The sequence below is a fragment of the Pelobates fuscus genome, chromosome 7 (assembly GCF_036172605.1).
Source record: "Pelobates fuscus isolate aPelFus1 chromosome 7, aPelFus1.pri, whole genome shotgun sequence".
NCBI classification, from domain to species: Eukaryota; Metazoa; Chordata; class Amphibia; order Anura; family Pelobatidae; genus Pelobates; species Pelobates fuscus.
In genome coordinates this window covers 170,027,188-170,050,903 of record NC_086323.1, presented here as the reverse complement: position 1 = coordinate 170,050,903, position 23,716 = coordinate 170,027,188, and the positions used below count along the sequence as shown (strand labels likewise).

The 23,716-nt window shown below is 44.9% G+C and overlaps 1 protein-coding gene across 1 annotated transcript in view; it reads right to left on the bottom strand.

The window, feature by feature from the left end:
- The window catches only part of FAM120A (family with sequence similarity 120 member A), a 40,537-nt gene extending 21,826 nt beyond the window's left edge, over nt 1-18,711 (bottom strand). The window contains exons 1-2 of the mRNA XM_063426919.1: nt 18,118-18,711; nt 1,684-1,930 (exon numbers count right to left, since the gene is read on the bottom strand). Of these exons, the coding sequence (XP_063282989.1) occupies nt 1,684-1,930; nt 18,118-18,591 (721 nt within the window). The 5' untranslated portion in view covers nt 18,592-18,711. The remainder of the gene's footprint in view (nt 1-1,683; nt 1,931-18,117) is intronic.
- Between the last annotated feature and the right edge of the window lie 5,005 nt (nt 18,712-23,716).

Below are 23,716 nucleotides of genomic sequence, written 5' to 3'. Positions count from 1 at the left end.
TAAAGTGGTAAACCCACCATTTAGGTGGCTTGCCTCCCCTCATCCTCCTAAAAAAGAATTAAAACTCACCTTTTTCCCAGCGCTGCACGGGTCCGCCAGCACCAGCCCCGCATCGGCCTCCTTGATGACATCAGAATTGCCGATTTTTAGCCAATCCAATGCTTTCCCATAAGGAAAGCATTGGATTGGCTAAAATCGGCAAGGAGGCAGGAAGGGGGCGGGGTCAAACGCAGCACTTCTTCATAGAGATGCATTGAATCAATGCATCTCTAAGAGGAAAATTCAGCGTCCCCACATTGCTGCCTACTCTGCAGCATCTCCAGTGGCCACTTGGGGGTATCCCTAGGAATGAAAATGCCTGAAGGCAATGTTTATACTCACCAGAACAACTACATTAAGCTGTAGTTGTTGTGGTGACTATATTGTCCCTTTAACATCTTAAACCATACCACAAGGTTCTGTAGCTTTGGCATGCAGGTGTATGTGTTTTACTGTCACTAGCTTCTAAAGCTAAAATGCTCCATTTTCTAGTGTTTTCTAGAGGTCTGGAGACATTTTCACTCTCACTGAACTCTCTATGGAGAACTAAAGAGAACTAATAAAGATTGTACACACTTTACAATCAAGAGTGAGCTTTAGATCTGTGCAGTCTGTAATAGGCAGATAAAGAGCTATGTGCGATCATATACAACGCTATAAAAATGGATCCTTTTAGAGTGATTAGCATAAAGAGTTGGATAAACCACACAATAAAAGGGACCTATCAGTTGACTATTTTCTCTAAATCCTTAAACATTTTTAACCCCTTAAGGACCAAACTTCTGGAATAAAAGGGAATCATGACATGTCACACATGTCATGTGTCCTTAAGGGGTTAAACAAATATACAAACTAAAACACAGCAAGAAACTGACAAGTAAGTAAAACATTTCTAAAAACTGAATATAAACTTTGTCACTTTGCATCATTGGGCAAGACTCTCAGCTACGTTTCTCCAGCCCTGCCCTCCCCGTATCTCAGTTTCAGGCAGGTCCACTAAAAGACAGAAGCAGGGAATCATTGTGCAGAAGCAGGAGAGAGAAACCCAACACCAGAGGCTGCTCTGAAGGATCACACCAGTAAAAAAGTCCTTTCCCTTCTCAGCTTGTTGCAAGGTGAAGAGATCTTTCAACCACACAGGTGTAAATGTGTCGGGCATACAAAATGCACTTTTCCTGCGTTTCTAGGGATAGGACATTGATTGATTAAACCAGTCTCCACCCTGGAGTGTGTGTGTGTGTGTGTTTGGAAAGCAGAAGAAATAAGAAGCATGTAAATATGAGAAATAAATCATATTTACCTGCTTTTTCAAGCCTGCAGAGTGAGGCAACTGTCTTACTCAATGCTAAAACTTTGTCTCAAAGTGATTCATGTCCCTTTAAGAGCAAGATAAACATAGTGTGCCTTTTACCACATGAATCAACACTTCAAGCACAATAAACACCACAGCAAGCTGTAAGGAGTCAAACGATTTAAACAGTTTGACTTCTTACATGGAATCTGCAGGGCACCTTTTCCTACCTGTACTACCATAGCTAGAGAGACAGACGTTCTGAGGCAGGAACTTTCATTAGACAATCACCTAAGAGTATCGGCTGATTGCTGTAGTGGTTATGGCGCTTGTACTGTTCCTTTAAAACTTACCCAGAAGAGCAGCAAAAATAGGGAATCTATTTGGGTTGAGGTCCAGTTGCTTGGCCACTTCGTGCATCAGATACTGGCTGGTTGTGAGGCTTTTCCCGTTGCGGCTCAGCTTTAGTGCATGGGCACTGAAGTAGTAGGGGATGTTGCACAGGGCGTAGTCAGAGTCATACGCGACAAGGCCGTGAAATCCATTCTCACGACAGAAACTAATGACTTCCTGGTGATGATCTTCAATGCTCTGTGCAACCTGGGGTAAAAAAGAGATTACAGTACATTAACCAAATGGAGTTCTCTAGGAGTGTCTTCATCCATGGTAAGAAATTTATATGTAGAAATAAGGATGGGCTAAAAGGATAAAGTGTATTTTTAACGTCAAAATGCATTTGTACAGTTACCATTCATTAGCCTTAGGATAAATACACATAGCAAATAAGCAATACAGATTTCTCAGAACACTACAATACTGTGAAACAGGCTGCAAATGAGAAACATAGGGAGGGTAGGTGGTGGTTATATTGGAACATATATCAATAAATATCTTGTGAGTGGAAGAGGTCGGATTAATTCAGCAAACATTTGGCCTCTTTTACAGCTATTCTGTGGCTATGAGCAACAGTTTGACCTTTAACATTTTTCTTTCTAATAAAGGAAAACCGGAAAAGTAGGATATCCTCTGATACTGCGACCAAAGGCAAACTGTGCAGAGGGACCTGGAAATGTCTGCAGATAAAATACCCATAAGATCTTAAAAAGGGTTTTTTTTTTGTATTTCATCATTTCAAAAACTTTATTCAGTTACTTCGAAGAATGTGGCTTGATAAATTAATTTTAACCCCTCAGTGACCATGACTGTATGACTATCATGCAGTACAGGGATTTAAATCAAGGCTTCCTGCTGCAATTAACCACTTAGTGACCACATGACTATCATGCAGTACAGGGCTTTAACGCTTTCAGCACCATGCATTAAAAGTTCCAGCAGGGTTAAATTCCATGCGGCATGTATCATTGGATACCCGATGATACCCTCTGTGAGCTGAGGCCAAACTTAGTGGCCCCAGACTGACAGATGATTTTTGAACAGTGCTCAAAGTGAGCCTACCCATAATACAGAAAACAAGAGATGGTTATACGTGGTGGACCTGCCGAAGGGTTATTGTGTTATGTATTCTTATTGGGTACCAAACGAAAGACGTATTCCTCCTTTAAAAATTATACAGGTTTGGGTGCAGAAAAGCTGAAATTGTGTAAGAATGAACGCATGGTAAAGGTGCCAAAAAAGACATGGTCACAAACCTGTCGAATCTAAAAATAGCCTTTGTTTTTAACACTAGCATTTCAAGCAATACTTTGCTAAAAAAGCAGCTCTTATGATGATGTTTGCTAGTGGCTGGTCCTGATTACATATCATGTCTGCTAAGACTTCACGTGTTGTAAATATTCATGGGGCAGGATAAGACAGAACCCAGCTGTATTGGGAAAGAGGAGTTAGGGATGCCCAATAATTCAGTTTTTGCATTGCAAACGAGAGGTGAAAATAAGGCAAAAGGTCTGGGACCTCCATGGTAACCTGAGAGATTTAAACGGAATGTCGAAAGGAAACAAAATCTACAAAGGATCTGCAAATTTTAGGTAAATGTACAAACTCGCCAACTGCAATAAAATGTGCCATGACAAGGGAGGTGAAACACTGGTCAATAATAAGCTATTTGGAATGGTATGGAAAGGAGAAGGTATTAGTCCGTATGGGGATTAAAACACTGACTGGGACGGAGAATCTAAAAAAGATAAATTGCGCAGGAAATTTAATACACTCACGTCCAGTGTGGCAGCTTTTTTATCCTTTGGGAAAAACCTAAAAGCCCTTTAAAAGTCTAGATATTGATTTTCACTATGAGAACTTGTTTGTTCAGTAAATTGAATACCCCTGTAATACAATCATTGCCAAAGCTCCAGGTATAAATCTCAGAGGCAGCACCCACTGTATTAAACATGTATTTGGATGATAAACCTCAGTCAGGGTTGGATGATGAGCTAAAACGCTCTGTCAGCAAGAGCGGACCATGTGCTTGTAGGGACTCTGGTACTAATACTCTGCCAGCACCTGGGGAGGGAGGTGGGGTATTAATATGTAGTAAGATTAAGTGGTCCCTTAATTGTGAGTGCCCATCACATATAAAAGGCAGCAAACCCTAATGAAACCAGTAGTAGCCATAAAAATAGTCTGTAGTCTACTGATAAACACATTTACAGCAAACCTTACAAGGCACAAGTTTTTCTTTTACATCACACACTTCTTGGAGACCACCCACTGTCTGGGTTGTATCAAATAGCAAAGAATTGTGTTTTTTTTATCTACAAGATTTTCTCTCAATTCACACTTTCAAAAAAAAAAAAAAAAAAAAAAAGTAACACCCGAGAACTGTATTTAAAGCCCTATTTGACAGCTGTTCTCTCTACTCCTTGATCCAGAAGCTATGCAATCTCTAAAGTAAAGGCCTCCGGAAATAAAAAAGCATTAATGTGTTACTAATCGTACTGGCTCTCTGCAGCTATGCAAATAATTGCACAAGACTGCCAGATACTATACAAAAGAGACATCCAGAGCACTTGATCAGGATGTGTAAATAGAGACTAAGGGGTTTGTTTACTAAACATGAAATTCTGGTGCAAACGTGTATCGAAATGCAAATTTAAGACAATGTCACTAATAAAAAAAAGAAAATAAAAAAAAAAAAAAAAAAAAAAACCACAAACAAACAAACATTGCAATTTGTTTTTTTACTTCAATTCAGTGTTTATTGAATAACCAACTCGTAGCATGCGAAATCCCAACAGCAAATATCTGGAAATTATAGTGCCCAGGCATGCAGTTCCAGTTAGGCAGTTTTTGACACTATTAAAGCCCTGCTGTTGGGTGGGGGTTGTTACTAGGGCAAGAAGTGCGAGGTCTGCATGTGCACACACAGAGCCAGTCATAGTCCCCCACAGGACCACCAAGAAATTAGTATAACCAAAGCTAAAAAGTGATCCTGTAATGTAAAAAAACAACTTCCCTTAAAATCGCTTCTATATACCACGGTGTATGCAAGGTAAAGCAAAATATTTTTCACGTCTCCACCGTTACAGCCCTGCTTCGTGGACGTTACTCTTCGTGTAATGCTTGATAGACAGCGTCGGAACGGAGTGACGACATGTCATTCCATTCCTATACTCCCCAGCTGGCACTAGGACCGCTGGCCAGGGAGTTTCCATAGCAGCCGCAGTTGCTATGGGAGGAGAGCAGAGGGACCTCATGTGGGAGATCTGCTATTCCTAGTCAGTCAATGCTTCGGCATGCCGATGCATTGATTGACAGCTGTCAAAACAAAAATGTATCCTAATCTATACATTTGATCTCAAAACCGCCAGCACAATGTATACATAAACATCTTATCCTCAATCTTATGAGCAGAGGATGTTTGGAGTATGACAGATGCCTTTTAACCCTTTCTGGACTTGCAGGGATAATAGCCCTAATTCCTGCAAAAGCCAAGCAAGAAATGGGAAACACACCATACACAGTATATTCAGCCAATTTGTGGCATTGTTACCTTTAGCTGAAAAACACTTTTAATTACCACAACTATTCACACTTTAGTGGATCCCTATGTGTACACAGGAGCTGACGTGACAAACAGGTAAGAGGATTCCGTGAGAAAAGTAGCACAACTGTGAAAAGGCATGCGTGTAAAATGAGTTTCTGCCCTACTTCTCACCTAGGGAAATGTACCCTACCCCCGGCGGGATAATAACCTCAAACTCTGGAAGGGCAGGAGTCAGACCCTATTTTGAATGCAACCTCACAAAGCAAAAAACGTAAGCCTTTGGTTTCACATCCTTAGAGCTGGGTTTATATTGAAGGGAATACAGAATATGGGGTATCCATTTTTTTTTATATTAGGTCTACCATATTGTGGATATTGAGGAGTTAACGCATTGTCCAACAAACTCCAACTGGCAGAATTAGAACTGCAGTTTAATCTATACAAATGGCCAGTCTGATAACAAAGCTCCAGTTATTAAACAAAAGCCAACTCCAAAGGTCATGTAATGCTTACTGCAAGTAGATAAAAGTAAGGACTAATCAGCAAGGGGAATAAAAAAAAAAAGATTGAAAAGTGTTTATTACAGTGTGTCCATAAATAATTGTACTAGTGTACTCCATTAAACAATGAAACGTGTAAGGGGTTGATAAATATGCAGTCATTTTTTACATGTGGCAGATTTAATAATACAGAATGTTGAACATAGACAAAGAGTGTGTGTACATTAGTATTGTGGAGTTTATGGTGGAGATAGGGGAGGGAATACCAAGTGACATTTTAAAATTTCTATTAGGTGGTCCTGTCTGTCCTTCCTGGAGGAACAGTTGCAAAACCCACTTGTTTGCACTGCTGCTATAAATATGAAAAAGTCATTTATGTATGTGTGTGAGATACAAACATTTAAAGACATTACACTGATCAGCTATAACATCAAATGCACTGAGGTGAATAACATTGATTATATTGTTACAATGGCCCCTGTCAATGGGTGGGATCATTATTAGGCAGCAAAAGAACAGTCAATTCTTGAATTTTAAGTGTTGGAATAAGGAAAAATAGGCAAGTGAAAAGATGTGTGACTTTGACAAATAGTGATGGCTAGACAACTGTCGACAAAAAGGCAAGTCTTGTGGAGTGCTCCTGGTATGCAGTGGTTAGTACCCATCAGAACTGATGAGAGAGAGGAAAACCGGTGAACCAGTGTAAGGGTCATTGATGTACGTGTAGAGCAAAGGCTAAACCATCAAGTCAGATCACACACAGGAACTACTGCAGCTTAAATTACTGGAAAACTGGATACTGGCCATGATAGAAAAGGTGTCAGAACACAGACTGGTCACAATGCACATAATGAGCCCTGTCCACCTCCAAACATGCCTTCAGTGGGGACGTGAATGTCAAAACTGGGGAAGAGAAGGCAGCAGGATGCACTATAGGAAGAGGATAGGCCGGTTTAACCCCTTAAGGACCAAACTTCTGGAATAAAAGGGAATCATGACATGTCACACGTCATGTGTCCTTAAGGGGTTAAGCCAGGAAAATGTGGGTCCTGGCAATCATGTGGATATTACTTTGACACGTAGCACCTGCCTAGACATTGTTGAAGACCACATAACTCCTTTATGGCAATGGTGTTTCCTGGTGGTAGTGGCCTTTTTCAGCAGGATAATGCACCCTGCCACGCTACAAAATTTGTTCAGGGATTGCTTTAGCCTCCAAATTCTCCAGATGGATCCAAATAATCATCTGTGGGATGTGCTGGAACAACAAATCCAAACCTTGAAGGCCCCAGCCTCGCAACTTGCAGGAGTTAATGGATCTGCCGTCAATGTCTTGGTATTAGATATCACAGGACATGTTTAGAGGCATGCCTTAACGCAACAGAACAGTTTTGGTAGCACGATGGAGACCTACACGATATTAGGCAGGTGGTTTTAATATTGTGGCAGATCAGTGTACATCTAATTACAGAAGCATGTGCTGGGGCGATAATATACTAATTAAACAACATCAGGGATATTAACTGAACTGTGAAGTATGAATTCCAAATTGTAGGCCAAAATATCAGCAGTTCTTGTTTAGTGTATAACCTTTCGTACATTTTTACCACAAAGGGGAAAAAAAACCCTGAAAGGTGCAGGGCATTGTGGAGGAATAATACACCCTTGGGGAAGAACAACCAATGCCTTTTTGTATAGGAAAGCTGCCGATGGCCCTGGATCAGATTACTCTGCATACAAAATTATCTGAATAGAAACCGAATCTTCTTTCTTTTTATACTTTTCACACACACACAAAAAAAAAAAAAAAAAAAACACAATCGCAGTATGTATTTTGCAACATGAATATAGACTGGGGCCCTGTTTATAGTCAGTAGATTATTAAGCATATTTTTTAGGAAATGGTTTCCCCCACAGCAACAATAAAATTACATGAATCTACTTTAGGCTATTCTGTAATTCCTTCACAGCAAAAGACATGCCATGGCAACCATAATACAAAGGGATTTGCATTGGCATAAATCACTATGTGGGCACTAGAAATCTATATTTTATTTATACATTTACTTATATCTGTCAATGTACAGGACACAGATGTAATCTACTCCCCAAAACCCCCAAACAGTGTGCATATGTACGCCATACAGGGAGACCATTTAAAGAGTGCAGATGTCTAACCATGGCATCCACATTGCCCATACTACTCAGCTAGTCCTAAGGCACCACAGGATAACAATCATCAACACATCAGGTGTGCGTTTGGAGTCCAAAACGGAAAAGGTCAGCATCCACATTCAGAAGTGCACTGGAGGAGAGTGATATCAACTTATCGCTGCTGCTTTTTAAGTATATGCGTCAACAGCATTTATTGGGGTATGGGAAAGGGAAACTGTCACTTTAAGAAAAGCAGTAGTCGCACTAACACATTTGTATTTCCACAGCTTGCTCCAGTGCACACATCCATGAAATGTACAACGATAAAGTGTTCTAATCGCTGCAGAATTCAGTAGAGATGGGGCAAATGTGATGTACACCCTAACTGACCAAGATCAGATGTTTCTGAAACGCATTTCACATGATGGCTTAAATGGTTCCTCCAACCATCATAACTACAGTCCACTATCCATCTCTATCATTTCACAATTTTTCCCCACCATAAACTATTTGGATTTTGCTTCCCAAGCACTACCAAGCCTCAATAAGCAAACCAGTAACCAACCTCATGCTGATGATTTGCATTAACAATGAAACAGCTGTCCAGGAGTGGTTTACTGGCTTTGCATCTTTTCCTAAGTTGTGTTTCAAAGCTGTTGTAAACAGCAAACACAGACTCAAAGGAATCCATGTTTAACAAAAGATAAAAATTACAAAAATAAAAATTGTTGCCTCATCCATTTGAATGTAATTTGCATATGCCCACCCAGAGTCCTTTGCGGTAGTAACATCACTGCAGATTTGTGATTTCTGTGGGAAAAGCAAGTCTTATGGCTGACTGGTGTGCAGATTTTTGTTTAACATTGTAATATATATATATATATATATATATATATATATATATATATATATATATATATATATAGTGTGTCATCTTCTGTTAACATTGGTTGTAGGGCTTTAATGGTTTTCCGTATTTCCTCAAGAGCTGAGTTGTAGGTGACCACAAGTGGCACTTGTGTAGATTTTTTTTTCTCTCTTTAATGTAGCAGGAGCGTGCGTGGAGTTTTATATGTACATGTGTGTAAGTGTGAGTGTGTGCTTATGCTGAATATAGGCCTTAATGCAAATCCTGTAACGCTTGGATAGGAATTCATTCATTAATACAAGTATTAAAAATTAAAAAAAATAAAAAAATAAATGTTTTACTCTCCGCTTCTAGCACCATATTTTGCACGGTTTGCTTGTTACTTTGTTTTTCCTCTCTCTCCCCCCTCACTCTGAACTTCACACAAAATATTTACGACCCTCTGCAAGAATGGTGTCTATTCTCTATCAAATCTGTGTCTTCTTTGCACTCATGTCGCTTTAACCCCTGTATCACAACTCAACTTTGAATTCTGTGTGTCGTCTTGATCAGAAATGCTTTAGACTTGAGAAAGGGAGGTTCTCCTGAAAGCTTGTCATTAAAAAAATTCTGTTAGTCCAATAATAAAAAAAAAAAAAAAAAAAAAAAAGGTATTACAAGATACGAAGTTTTTCTGTTTTTTTTTTTTTTTTTTTACATCTACATCACTGGACTAATATGGCTACAATCTCTACTTTAACACACACACACACACACACTTGTACCAGCATCATATGCAATACCATAAAACCACAGACTGGTCTACAACAAGATGAGCATATACCATCACAGGATTGTGGTGATCTACCAACAGGCCACACCTGCTCTATAGTAAAGTGCCTCCTAGATTTCCTTGACAATGCAGATTACAATGCATTATCAGAATTGCATATATTTAAAGGGACACTATAATCACCAGAACAACTACAGATTATTGAATTTGTTCAGTGAGTAGAATCATTACCTTCAGGCTTTTTGTTGTAAACACTGTGTTTTCAGAGAAAATGCAGTGTTTACATTACAGCTTTGTGACTTCGCTGGCCACTCCTCAGATAGCTGTTCCTTCCTGGGTTATGGCTGCCTAAAATGCATCCAAACATTCAGTGTCTCCACCCTCTGCATGCAGACACTGAACTTTCCTCATAGAGATTCATTGATTCAATGCATCTCTATGACGAGATGCTGATTGGCCAAGGCGGTGTTTGAATTGTGCTGGCTCTGCCTCTTTGTCAGTCTCAGCCAATCCTATGTGATTTGATCAGACCACCACTTCTGATGATGTCAGAGGAAGTTCACAGGCAGAGGCAGCAGCTTCAGACCTGAATACATGTAAGATTTTAGTATTTTTAGGGAGGCAACAGGAGCTAGATAGTGGTTTTAACACTATAAGGTCAGGAATACATGTTTGTGTTCATGACCCTATAGTGCTCCTTTAAATCACTGCCAGTCAGGTAATAAAGTGTCTCTGTATTGTGTGTGTTGGATAAGCAGAATGTTAGTGGCTCAAAAAGCTTCAAGGTCTCCCTACGTTCGATGAATGTACTCTGCAAGCTACAGATGCACTATTGCGATTTATATTTAGCTGATGCAGAGCATGGGATGGGATATGTAATCTACTGACTTGACAATCATTGAGGTAAACATTAAATGCCTGCTTTGCACATTAAAAGTCAGTCATTTCTCAACTGCAAAGTTTAACCCCTTAAGGACCAAACTTCTGGAATAAAAGGGAATCATGACATGTCACACATGTCATGTGTCCTTAAGGGGTTAAGCAAGCATACACTGCAGGCTCTCCAGGCAACACAAGCTTATTTAAATTTGCATATGGAAGCAAATACACAAAATGTCCCTGTACCTCAAGTTTAAGGGAACATTCCAACAAGAAACCACTACATACTGCAATATTGATAATGTGACCTCCTGTGCCATGCATAACTGATTTAACACCACCCCCACTGTGACATAATGCCCATGCCATTAGGGAACAAAGACCATGAGCCAAAAAGGCACGTAATGATTCAACTGCCTTACACACGCGTGCGAACACACAAACAATAAAAAGATGAAAAAGCATCTGCATATAAAATCAGGGCCTTATTGGGGGAGAGGAGCGGGGTGGAATAAAGTTTTTATTTTTGATCAGTTGTAATAACTGGTGAGATACATTTCATTATCGGAGCTTCATTTTAATTTTGAAGTACAAAATCTTGTATGAATTAGTAAAAACTATGCTTCACATCGGACGCCACTAATTCAGCTTTGAAAAGTCAGCCCTTGTTGCAAATCACCATAATTCCCAGCAAGGTTTCTTCAGACCTGGAAATGGCTGATGCCTCGGTACCAAATCATAATTCTCCCAAAGCTCTCTATGAATATGATGTACATATCTCCAAACTGTATAGCCACTGACTAATCTAGCTGCAATTAGCTACAATTATAAAAAAAAAAAATATATAAAAATACTGTGCTTCATTATAAAGCTCATTTGCTTGTTAACCAGGCCGTGCATGTGTGCATAGTCTGTATACGCGCTTTCATAAAAAAAAAAACCTATGAAAGTATTAAGTTATTGCAGATGTACGGTAATTAAATATAGTTTAACAAGTGCAGAAGAAAAGGAAGTATTGTAGATAGGAAGGGGTGTGGCAGATGAAGACTATATACTTATATGACCTATAAAATATGCATTGCATCTATCGAAGACTGTAGTATCTCTATTTCTCAGAATATGTACAAACCATGTGTCATTTATATTACTAGATCATCAGGAACAAGATCTGACAAATCTAGGCATCTACAAAAGAGATATTTATATACTCTTAGCATTAAAAAGCAACGTAATGCAGGATAATAAAGGCCTTGACACTAATGTAAAGCAAAGCCAGACAAAGCTCAGCTTTAATATCATCGCACATTAATCCACACTATTTATCAGCCTGAAAATCCTCTCCAGATTGTCAGAATAAAAACGGCAGCTGTTTGGACATAGAGCCAACAATCAGATTTAGGTTGCCATAGTTTTCCATATGGTATAGAAGTAACACACGCATAAGGCACAATGTAAATACTGTAACACAAGTAAGTGACTGCACGTTGTCAAATGATGGTGTTAATGGAAGAGTTGAAGGCATAATGACCGTGCCTAAAAACAATGTAAATCCTACACCTACTGTTTAAAAGGAGACTATTGTAGCAGCATACAATTATCATTATAAGGTGGACACATTGAGTGATCTATAAAAAGCAAGTTACTAAAGTGTAGCATTCAGCAGAAATATCCCACTGGTCGCCATGGAGACTGCTCGCTTTTAAAATGTTGCACAGAATTGCTGTATACACAGAACCCACATTGTATAGAACCAGGACAAGGGCACCAATATACCACTACAGGTGCTTGGTATTTAATAATTACCATAGAAACCTCAGCTTCCTACAGCTGCACTGGGGAACACACTATTGCCTCAATTTAATAATACATGGAAAATATTCTTATTTTAAAGATTTAAAATTTTGGGATAAATGTATTTTTAAACATTACATATTTTGAAAAAAAAAAAAATATATATATATATATATATAATTTGAAAATATTATACAAAAATATTAAATTGAGGCCCAAGTGTTTTATCCACTAAATACAGTTATTGTGAGCTGAAAACCAAAGTTCAAAATTTGGGCCTAGAAAATAGCACTGGAAAGTCCTACACTACAAGCCAAGCCATGCCATGCCATATTAACTAAATATATTTTTGCATGTAACACTAGTAATTTACTAATCAGAGAATCCTGAGTAAATCTATGTAGAAAAAAAAAAAGTGAGCATATTAGTCTGACCGCTAAATTGACATTAGAAATGTGTTGCATCAGCACTATTTTGTGCAAGTGACATTTATCACGTGCATTTTTACCACAACTGAGGAAGTTTATTTTAGTTGCCATCTTTTTTATGTTTGAATCATAATGAACTAAAATAGGAACATTCATTAATGTTACTTAGAACACACGGTTTATTTTTAGAATGATCGGTTTGAATTGTAGCTGGTTAGAGCAAGCCTTCCCTCCAAAGAGCCACAAATGTACCCTTGAAGCAGAATAGATATGGAAAATGGTAGATTTGGGAGTAATGTGCATTGGTTTTAGGATAACATGGCATGCATTTTGTATATTTTTAAGCAATGTCATTCTGGAATTTTACACATATGTGGGGACAGGGCTACGGAGATATGTAGTATAGGAGTCCTTACCAGATGATTAAGAGAATGGGGTCCTGGGAGGTTTGCCAGGCTTACAGGATTAGAATAGGGCCTTGGTAAACATTCTAAAGTACGCACTGGATTAAGTGGATAGAACTCTGGGAGCATATAGAATCAGAATAGAATCATTAGGCCCTGTCAAGCTCATATAGCATCTGTAGGTCCGGACCATACAAGGCCACAACAGTTGGATAGTGGATTAGGAGCAAAAGGTCCATGGAGTTATATATAAGATTTGAAAGAATGAGGACTTGTCAGGTTTATACAGGATTATGCAAGCACTGTCATCTGTACTCCATCTCACAGAATTCAGATGGAAAGTCATGGCAAGTGGCAGTGCATAAATGAAGGGAGAGTATGAGCTTTCAACAGCTATGTACAAATTGGAGAAGGAGGGTCAAGACAGCTGTTAACTGAAAGGCAGAAACCCTGCTGGATGTTAGGCCCTCACTTTGCTGTGGAATCAAAGCAATTTCAGGAAGAATGATGAGTATGGTAGTTGAACGTGTATTAACAAACAGCATGTTGAGGACTAGATAAATTGATATGAAATCTAACGATTGCCATGGAGAAGACTGGTGAATGCAAAAATTAGCAGAGATAGATTAATACACTGTACCTTGCTCAGGGCACAATACATGTTTGCAGAGAACTCAAGATATATGGGGTGTGGATGTATTTATATTCCAGGAGTGCTAGGCAGACACGATACATAACTGGGGGTAAAACATGATGTAGTTTGGTTAGCTGTGTGTGCCCTGTTCTGAAATCTATGCTGCACTGGGCCAATGCAATAAGTCATAACATACGTATGCACACAGTTCATTTGGGAGTGAGGGAACCTTGTTGATCAAGTGCAGTGCCCGTGAGTTGCACAGAGCCCTGTGCACTCGTATCGGAGGTGTTTTACACACTCGTATCGGAGGGGGGGTTGCACGGTGCCCTGCGCACACGTATCGGAGGGGGGGTTGCACGGTGCCCTGCGCACTCGTATCGGAGGGGGGGTTGCACGGTGCCCTGCGCACTCGTATCGGAGGGGGGATTGCACGGTGCCCTGCGCACTCGTATCGGAGGGGGGATTGCACGGTGCCCTGCGCACTCGTATCGGAGGGGGGATTGCACGGTGCCCTGCGCACTCGTATCGGAGGGGGGATTGCACGGTGCCCTGCGCACTCGTATCGGGGAGGGGGGGTTGCACGGTGCCCTGCGCACTCGTATCGGGGAGGGGGGGTTGCACGGTGCCCTGCGCACTCGTATCGGGGAGGGGGGGTTGCACGGTGCCCTGCGCACTCGTATCGGGGAGGGGGGGTTGCACGGTGCCCTGCGCACTCGTATCGGGGAGGGGGGGTTGCACGGTGCCCTGCGCACTCGTATCGGGGAGGGGTGGTTGCACGGTGCCCTGCGCACTCGTATCGGAGGGGGGGGTTGCTCGGTGCCCTGCGCACTCGTATCGGAGGGGGGGTTGCACGGTGCCCTGCGCACTCGTATCGGAGGGGGGGGTTGCACGGTGCCCTGCGCACTCGTATCGGAGGGGGGGGTTGCACGGTGCCCTGCGCACTCGTATCGGAGGGGGGGGTTGCACGGTGCCCTGCGCACTCGTATCGGAGGGGGGGGTTGCACGGTGCCCTGCGCACTCGTATCGGAGGGGGGGGTTGCACGGTGCCATGCGCACTCGTATCGGAGGGGGGGGTTGCACGGTGCCATGCGCACTCGTATCGGAGGGGGGGGTTGCACGGTGCCCTGCGCACTCGTATCGGGGGGGGGGGTTGCACGGTGCCCTGCGCACTCGTATCGGGGGGGGGTTGCACGGTGCCCTGCGCACTCGTATCGGGGGGGGTTGCACGGTGCCCTGCGCACTCGTATCGGGGGGGGTTGCACGGTGCCCTGCGCACTCGTATCGGGGGGGTTGCACGGTGCCCTGCGCACTCGTATCGGGGGGGTTGCACGGTGCCCTGCGCACTCGTATCGGGGGGGTTGCACGGTGCCCTGCGCACTCGTATCGGGGGGGTTGCACGGTGCCCTGCGCACTCGTATCGGGGGGGTTGCACGGTGCCCTGCGCACTCGTATCGGGGGGTTGCACGGTGCCCTGCGCACTCGTATCGGGGGGGTTGCACGGTGCCCTGCGCACTCGTATCGGGGGGGTTGCACGGTGCCCTGCGCACTCGTATCGGGGGGGTTGCACGGTGCCCTGCGCACTCGTATCGGGGGGGTTGCACGGTGCCCTGCGCACTCGTATCGGGGGGTTGCACGGTGCCCTGCGCACTCGTATCGGGGGGGTTGCACAGTGCCCTGCGCACTCGAATCGGGGGGGTTGCACGGTGCCCTGCGCACTCGTATCGGGGGGGTTGCACGGTGCCCTGCGCACTCGTATCGGGGGGGTTGCACGGTGCCCTGCGCACTCGTATCGGGGGGGTTGCACGGTGCCCTGCGCACTCGTATCGGGGGGGGTTGCACGGTGCCCTGCGCACTCGTATCGGGGGGGTTGCACGGTGCCCTGCGCACTCGTATCGGGGGGGTTGCACGGTGCCCTGCGCACTCGTATCGGGGGGGTTGCACGGTGCCCTGCGCACTCGTATCGGGGGGTTGCACGGTGCCCTGCGCACTCGTATCGGGGGGTTGCACGGTGCCCTGCGCACTCGTATCGGGGGGTTGCACGGTGCCCTGCGCACTCGTATCAGAGGGGGGGTTGCACGGTGCCCTGCGCACTCGTATCAGAGGGGGGGTTGCACGGTGCCCCGCGCACTCGTATCAGAGGGGGGGGGATTGCACGGTGCCCCGCGCACTCGTATCAGAGGGGGGGGGATTGCACGGTGCCCCGCGCACTCGTATCAGAGGGGGGGGGATTGCACGGTGCCCCGCGCACTCGTATCAGAGGGGGGGATTGCACGGTGCCCCGCGCACTCGTATCAGAGGGGGGGATTGCACGGTGCCCCGGGCACTCGTATCAGAGGGGGGATTGCACGGTGCCCTGCGCACTCGTATCAGAGGGGGGGATTGCGCGGTGCCCTGCGCACTCGTATCAGAGGGGGGGTGGCGGAACCAACCTCGCCACTGTGAACTGGAGAAGCCTGGTTGCTAGCCTCCTGCCCTGCGACTATGGCCTGCGACTGGGGTGTATTAACCCTTCAAGAAGTATATTTGGGCACAATGGATTTTGGTATGCTGTTCCTGGCCCTTTTAAATACTTGGGAGCAGTGTTCCAACTTTTGAACTGGCACTTCGAATGCAGTCGAAGTGGCCGCCATTACAGTCGAACACGTGGCGGCGGCCATTTTAATCCAGTCGAACGCGGTGAGCTGTACCGTCCCCTACCCTTCGACACTGCGGCTGGAGACTAAGTCCCGTTCGAAGATTCGAACACATGTTCGAAAGGGGACTTTGTCATTTCTGGGTGTAAAACAGACCTCTGGTAGACAATAGAACACCACGGAAACAACCCCGGTTTCACTTCGACAAAAGTCGAAGTGAGTTCGACGATTCGAACGGCGCCTTCGGATGGGACTTTGTTATTTTCAGAGCAGAAATAGACCGACCGCACAGCTTGAATCTGTGGAACTGTTTTGGGCATGAAAATGTGCCTGCGGTCGGTCACAAAGGACTTCCGACTAACTTTTGAACTAATGGAAGGATTTGCATGATGATTTTTGAGTGTGTTCATATTTCAAGTATGCTGATTATTAATATGTGTTTTTTATTAATATTGAATGCATAGTTTTGGAGTTATAGAAATGTATGAAAATGTATGTTTAAACTATATGTTATAATTGGGTTACCTCTCAGGCTAAGGGGAGGGAATCTGTGGGAGGTAACCATTGTGTGATTGGGTAATGTTTAATTGGATGTGGGCGTCTCCCTTGCAGGGGAGAATTGCATAAAAGCAGAGTGTGTGTAATTAAACTAGAGTTCTTCTTTACCCTCAATCTAGAGTCCTGTCTCTTATTGGGGGAATTCCTATATCACTACAAGGGATTGCTATGCTTTGCATGCTCCCTTGGATAATCACTTCTAAGCTCTTGTAAGAGCTTGCTCCTGCTTCACTCTCTTGGAGGAGAGGTTCACCCACTGGAACCTGGAGCCTTGTCGTAGGTCCAGGGTGGGTAGGAGAAGGCGAGACCCCAACCAAGCTGCAGCGATTCGTGGGGTCTACGGTGGTTGTGGTGTCTGCAGAGTGCTTGGAGCATCCTTCAACGAAGGTACCCAGTCAGGGTGCCAGGTGATCTGCGCACTCGTATCGGAGGGGGAGAGTTGCACGGTGCCCTGCGCACTCGTATCGGACGTTGCCCTGCGCACTCGTGTCGGGGGGGGGGTTGCCCGGTGCCCTGCGCACTCGTGTCGGAGGGGGTTGCCCGGTGCCCTGCGCACTCGTGTCCAAAGGGGGGGGTTGCCCTGCGCACTCGTGTCGGGGGGGTTGCCCGGTGCCCTGCGCACTCGTGTCGGGGGGGGGGGTTGCCCGGTGCCCTGCGCACTCGTGTCGGGGGGGGGGGGGGGTTGCCCGGTGCCCTGCGCACTCGTGTCGGGGGGGGTTGCCCGGTGCCCTGCGCACTCGTGTCGGGGGGGGGGGGGGTTGCCCGGTGCCCTGCGCACTCGTGTCGGGGGGGGGGGGTTGCCCGGTGCCCTGCGCACTCGTGTCGGGGGGGGGGGGGGTTGCCCGGTGCCCTGCACACTCGTGCCGGGGGGGGGGGTTGCCCGGTACCCTGCACACTCGTGCCGGGGGGGGGGGGGGTTGCCCGGTGCCCTGCGCACTCGTGCCGGGGGGGGTTGCCCGGTGCCCTGCGCACTCGTGCCGGGGGGGGGGTTGCCCGGTGCCCTGCGCACTCGTGCCGGGGGGGGGTTGCCCGGTGCCCTGCGCACTCGTGCCGGGGGGGGGGTTGCCCGGTGCCCTGCGCACTCGTGCCGGGGGGGGGGGGTTGCCCGGTGCCCTGCGCACTCGTGTCGGGGGGGGGTTGCCCGGTGCCCTGCTACAAATTTGGGATAAAAATAGGTAGATGTTTACAGGTGGTTTCACACGATGAGCAGTGCAGGTCCATACCTTGATGTGGAACCTGAGCAGTGCCAGGCGGATGCAGTGTGCCATGCACACGGGGGGCAGGAACCAGACTTTGGGGGGCGGGGTGCCCTTGCTGTGGACGTGGCTGATGATGTGCTGGGCGGTCTGTCGCTCCGTGGATTGCCGTTTCACCCACTCGTGCAGCCGGGGTTTGTCCAGGGCCCCGTTGAAGAAGACCAGGAGCTGGATGTTGCCGGTGAAGCAGGCCTTGGCCAGGGCGGACAGGTAGCCCAGCATGTGGCCCCATTGGCCCCCGCTCACCCAGTCGGTGTAGAAGCCCCCGTACAGCCGGTGCAGGCAGTTGTCGGCATCGACCAGCAGGCGGAGGGGGGTCTGGGGGGGTCTCTGCCGGCCGCCCCCCACCAGGCTGCCCCGGGCCAGTTTCTGCAGCTCCACCGGCACCACCGCGCCCGGGCAGCGCCGCTCGATGTACTCCTGGAAGCCCTGCACTCCCATCCTGGCAGCGGGGGGACTCAGCGGGGGGCTGGGGGGGCAGCCATGTGCCGATCACACAGCCAGCTCCTGGGAGAGACAGGGAGGGAGGGGGCACAGGAAACCGGGCCCGGAACGGGAGGAGCCGGGGAGGGAGGGGGCACTGAGAGCAAGGCCCTCCCCGGCACTCGGCAAACTCCGGCACTCGGCAAACTCCGGGACTCCGCCTCCCTGTGACATCAATGGCTTCCGCCATTCTGTAACGTGATCTGCTTCACTACTGCCCGTCTATGTTAGACCGTAACCCTCCCACAACCCCGCCCCTGTCAGATTCTAACCCCGCCCCTGTCAGATTCCAACGTCGCTTAGCCCACACAAGTCATAGCCCCGCCTTTCCGGCCGACTACATCATAGCCCCGCCCCCACAATTCATAGTATTTACTCTCTGCCCCCCCCCCCCCCCACCACTACTGAGCTCCTCCTGTCTGAGTCTACCTCCCCCTGCAGCACATAGAGCAACAATCACTGTGTACTGTGTATATACACTGCATGGATCCAGCAATCACTGTGTACTGCTTATATACACTGCATGGAGCCAGCAATCACTGTGTACTGTCCATATACACTGCATGGATCCAGCAATCACTGTCCATATACACTGCATGGAGCCAGCAATCTCTGTGTACTGTCCATATACACTGCATGGAGCCAGCAATCACTGTGTACTGTGTATATACACTGCATGGATCCAGCAATCACTGTGTACTGCTTATATACACTGCATGGAGCCAGCAATCACTGTGTACTGTCCATATACACTGCATGGATCCAGCAATCACTGTCCATATACACTGCATGGAGCCAGCAATCTCTGTGTACTGTCCATATACACTGCATGGAGCCAGCAATCACTGTGTACATACACTGCATGGAGCCAGCAATCACTGTGTACTGTGTATATACACTGCATGGATCCAGCAATCACTGTGTACTGCTTATATACACTGCATGGAGCCAGCAATCACTGTGTACTGTCCATATACACTGCATGGAGCCAGCAATCACTGTGTACTGTCCATATACACTGCATGGAGCCAGCAATCACTGTGTACTGCTTATATACACTGCATGGAGCCAGCAATCACTGTGTACTGCTTATATACACTGCATGGATCCTGCCATCACTGTGTACTGTGTATATACACTGCATGGATCCTGCCATCACTGTGTACTGTGTATATACACTGCATGGAGCCAGCAATCACTGTGTACTGTGTATATACACTGCATGGATCCAGCAATCACTGTGTACTGTCCATATACACTGCATGGATCCTGCAATCACGGTGTACTGTGTATATACACTGCATGGAGCCAGCAATCACTGTGTACTGTGTATATACACTGCATGGATCCAGCAATCACTGTGTACTGTCCATATACACTGCATGGATCCTGCAATCACGGTGTACTGTGTATATACACTGCATGGAGCCAGCAATCACTGTGTACTGTCCATATACACTGCATGGATCCTGCAATCACGGTGTACTGTGTATATACACTGCATGGAGCCAGCAATCACTGTGTACTGTGTATATACACTGCATGGATCCTGCAATCACTGTGTACTGTGCATATACACTGCATGGATCCTGCAATCACTGTGTACTGTGCATATACACTGCATGGATCCTGCAATCACTGTGTACTGTGTATATACACTGCATGGAGCCAGCAATCACTGTGTACTGCTTATATACACTGCATGGAGCCAGCAATCACTGTGTACTGCTTATATACACTGCATGGATCCTGTAATCACTGTGTACTGTGTATATACACTGCATGGATCCTGCAATCACTGTGTACTGTGTATTTACCTCTCGTGTCACGTTACCTCACTCCCTGTAGAATGTAGGCTTGTTTGAGCAGGGCCCTCAGTACCCTCTGTTCTGCTGCATCCAGCTCAATTACATGTCTGTTAGTCCATGTATTGTACAACGCTATGGAATTTGTTGGCACTTTATAAATAATAATAATAATATACATTATATGAATCCAGCAACAGTGTGTACTATGCATAACCAGCAATCATCAGTGTGTGCGGTGGTCCTATACAATGCATCAATCCATCGACAATTAGTGTGTACTGATTGACAGAACTAATGCTGGTTGTAGCAAACTCGCCCCTTTAACGGAGTTTGACATGTATTCTTGGAGGGGGCTGCTGGCCCGCTTCCTACCCAGTGATTATGGTCCCGGGAAGATATGGCCCTTTAAGTACAATATTTAGGCATATTGGATTTGTATGGTGCTGCTAGCCCTTTAAGAACCATTTTGGGGCATGGAGAAAATTTGGGACAATGCCCCTTTAAATCTGTCCCCAGACCTATTTGGGACAAGGCCCCTTTAAGACTGTGTCCCCAGACTTGTTTTGGACACTGCTCCTTTAAGACGGTGTCCCCAGACTTTGGAAATACCTTTTAAATGGCTTTTCCCCTTATGGTTCGGTAATTGGGGCTTACCGAGCCATTCACTGCACAGGCGGACCACCCAGAACTGCAAACCAACACGTGGCGGCGGCCATCTTTTTTCATTCAATGCGGTCAGCGGTGTGTGGAGCCAAATTCATGGAACTGAAATCGGCTACACAGTTAGCCTGAAGTAGACCGACCGCACAGCCCAAATCTATGGAACTGTTTTGGGCATGAAAATGTGCTTGCGGTCGGTCAAAAAGGTACCACCAGCTAACTTTTTAACCCGTGGATGGAATTGGCTGAATTTTGATGTTTATAATTTGAATTTTTTGATGTTTATAATTAAGTGTGCTGAGTTCGAATATGTAATTTTTATGTTTGTGGAATGTATATTTTGGAAGTTATTAATATTTTGTAAAAACTGTATTTCTCTGCCTGTGATAATTAAGTTATTCTATTGTGTTGAGATAATTGTATCACAGGCAGAGGGGAGGAGATGTGTGGGCGGTAACACGTATCCGATTGGTGAATGTACTGGGTGGGTGTCTCCCTTGCATGGGAGCATTGCATAAAAGCAGGGAATGGGAAATTAAACCTCAGTTAAGTTCTGCTCCTAATACTGTGTGTCGTCCAGTTATTGGGAAGGTGACGGGATACTATTGGAATTATACTGCTGATTGTGCTTGTTATGCTGCAGGATTATTCTCTCACTGCGGATACTGTGCCTAGGATTATTGCTTGTTCCTGAGCCACACCTGGACTACCAGCAGAAATAGTCTGTGAGAGACCAGCGTTCCGCTACACTGGTACAGCATGTGTAGCCAAACCGGGTCTACAAGCTGCAGGGGGCCTCGCACACCTGAGGCTTACCCAGTAGACATTGCTGATCGGGGGCCGGTCAGGCAACACGGCCCTTTAATGGAACTGAGAAAGTGTTACTTCCAGTGTCTACTGTGTCCCCCCACCCACTCCAGTCACTTCCTCCCTATAGTAAGGAAATGTTTCTACCATTGTGTACTATGTCCCTATACATTGCATGAATCCAGCAACAATTCACAGATTTTACTATTAACATGACATAAAGTCATGATTTTATTAATGACACTGAGGCGAGTAGTATGCTGCACTCTTTCTTTATTTCCCTCAGCAGCAAAGAAAAATAATTTTAAATCAGTATAAAAAGAAACTAGTAAATAACATGAGGTATATCTTCCTAGCAATAGTAACAGCCAATCAGCATCCTCTTCATAGCATGGTCCCCTGACTAAGGTGCATCTCTTTAGGCACCAAAACATGCGTTGAGCGTTTTTCGCATATTAGATTATATGAGCACTGGGCACTGGTGGTTTTAGCATCATGATTGTCACTTAAATTATGGAATTTTTTCCTTCCAATTTTCACTTATTTACTCTTTTCTTCTATGCCTGTCTAGTTAGTTTACCAGGGAGAGAGGCTCTATAATATAATTTAACATTATCAGTCTGTTATAGACTGATTCTCTCATTCTATACCATTTCCCTTTTCTCTCTGGTGTTCCTATTTATGGACACGTTCCTGTTTGCTACCTATTCCTCTTAAGAAGCGGATTGTTTATATTTCTGCCTAATCTTATGGGTACTCTAAAATCCTACAGATGGGGTTTTATTATCATTATTACTTTTTGGAAACAAGTACAGCTTTATTTTGTGTTTTGATTAGACAGAGGAACTGCTAGACACTTCCCAGAAGAAACTTATGATCAGGATATTGTTACTATGATGTACTCATCCCTGTATAGTAATTCTCAATAAAGCTAGAATTTAGGCTTGGGTATAGATTATACATACAGTATTTGGATTTATATCCATAAAATATGACCTCTGTGGTTGGCATAGGAGTATTAGTACCACATGTATATACTTTTGTTTGATTATCTGTATATTCTGTCTCTAGTAGTATTTACTATATATGTTGTAGCCAGGTTTTTACCACACTACATTGCTATACATATTTCCAGGTGATGTAGCTGGTCTCAGGATTATTTCCATACTGAGACTAGTTACATTTCTTCTTTGTTCTCCTCTTCATAGCATAATAGGCGGTGCCCAGTATACTACTTTCTCTTTCCTGCGATCCCGAACAAGGACAACAAATCCAAATGAAAAGTGGGGCTCCAATAAGAGGATATGCGAGCCTTAACCTGAACCTCAAAGTCAAGCTGGAAGAGAAAGGAGAATATGGTAATATCCAAGTATAAAACTGGATAAATGCATCAAATTGCATTACATGGAATATTGGAATATCATATATATATATATATATATATATATATACAGGGAGTGCAGAATTATTAGGCAAGTTGTATTTTTGAGGATTAATTTTATTATTGAACAACATCCATGTTCTCAATGAACCCAAAAAACTCATTAATATCAAAGCTGAATATTTTTGGAAGTAGTTTTTAGTTTGTTTTTAGTTATAGCTATTTTAGGGGGATATCTGTGTGTGCAGGTGACTATTACTGTGCATAATTATTAGGCAACTTAACAAAAAACAAATATATACCCATTTCAATTATTTATTTTTACCAGTGAAACCAATATAACATCTCAACATTCACAAATATACATTTCTGACATTCAAAAACATAACAAAAACAAATCAGTGACCAATATAGCCACCTTTCTTTG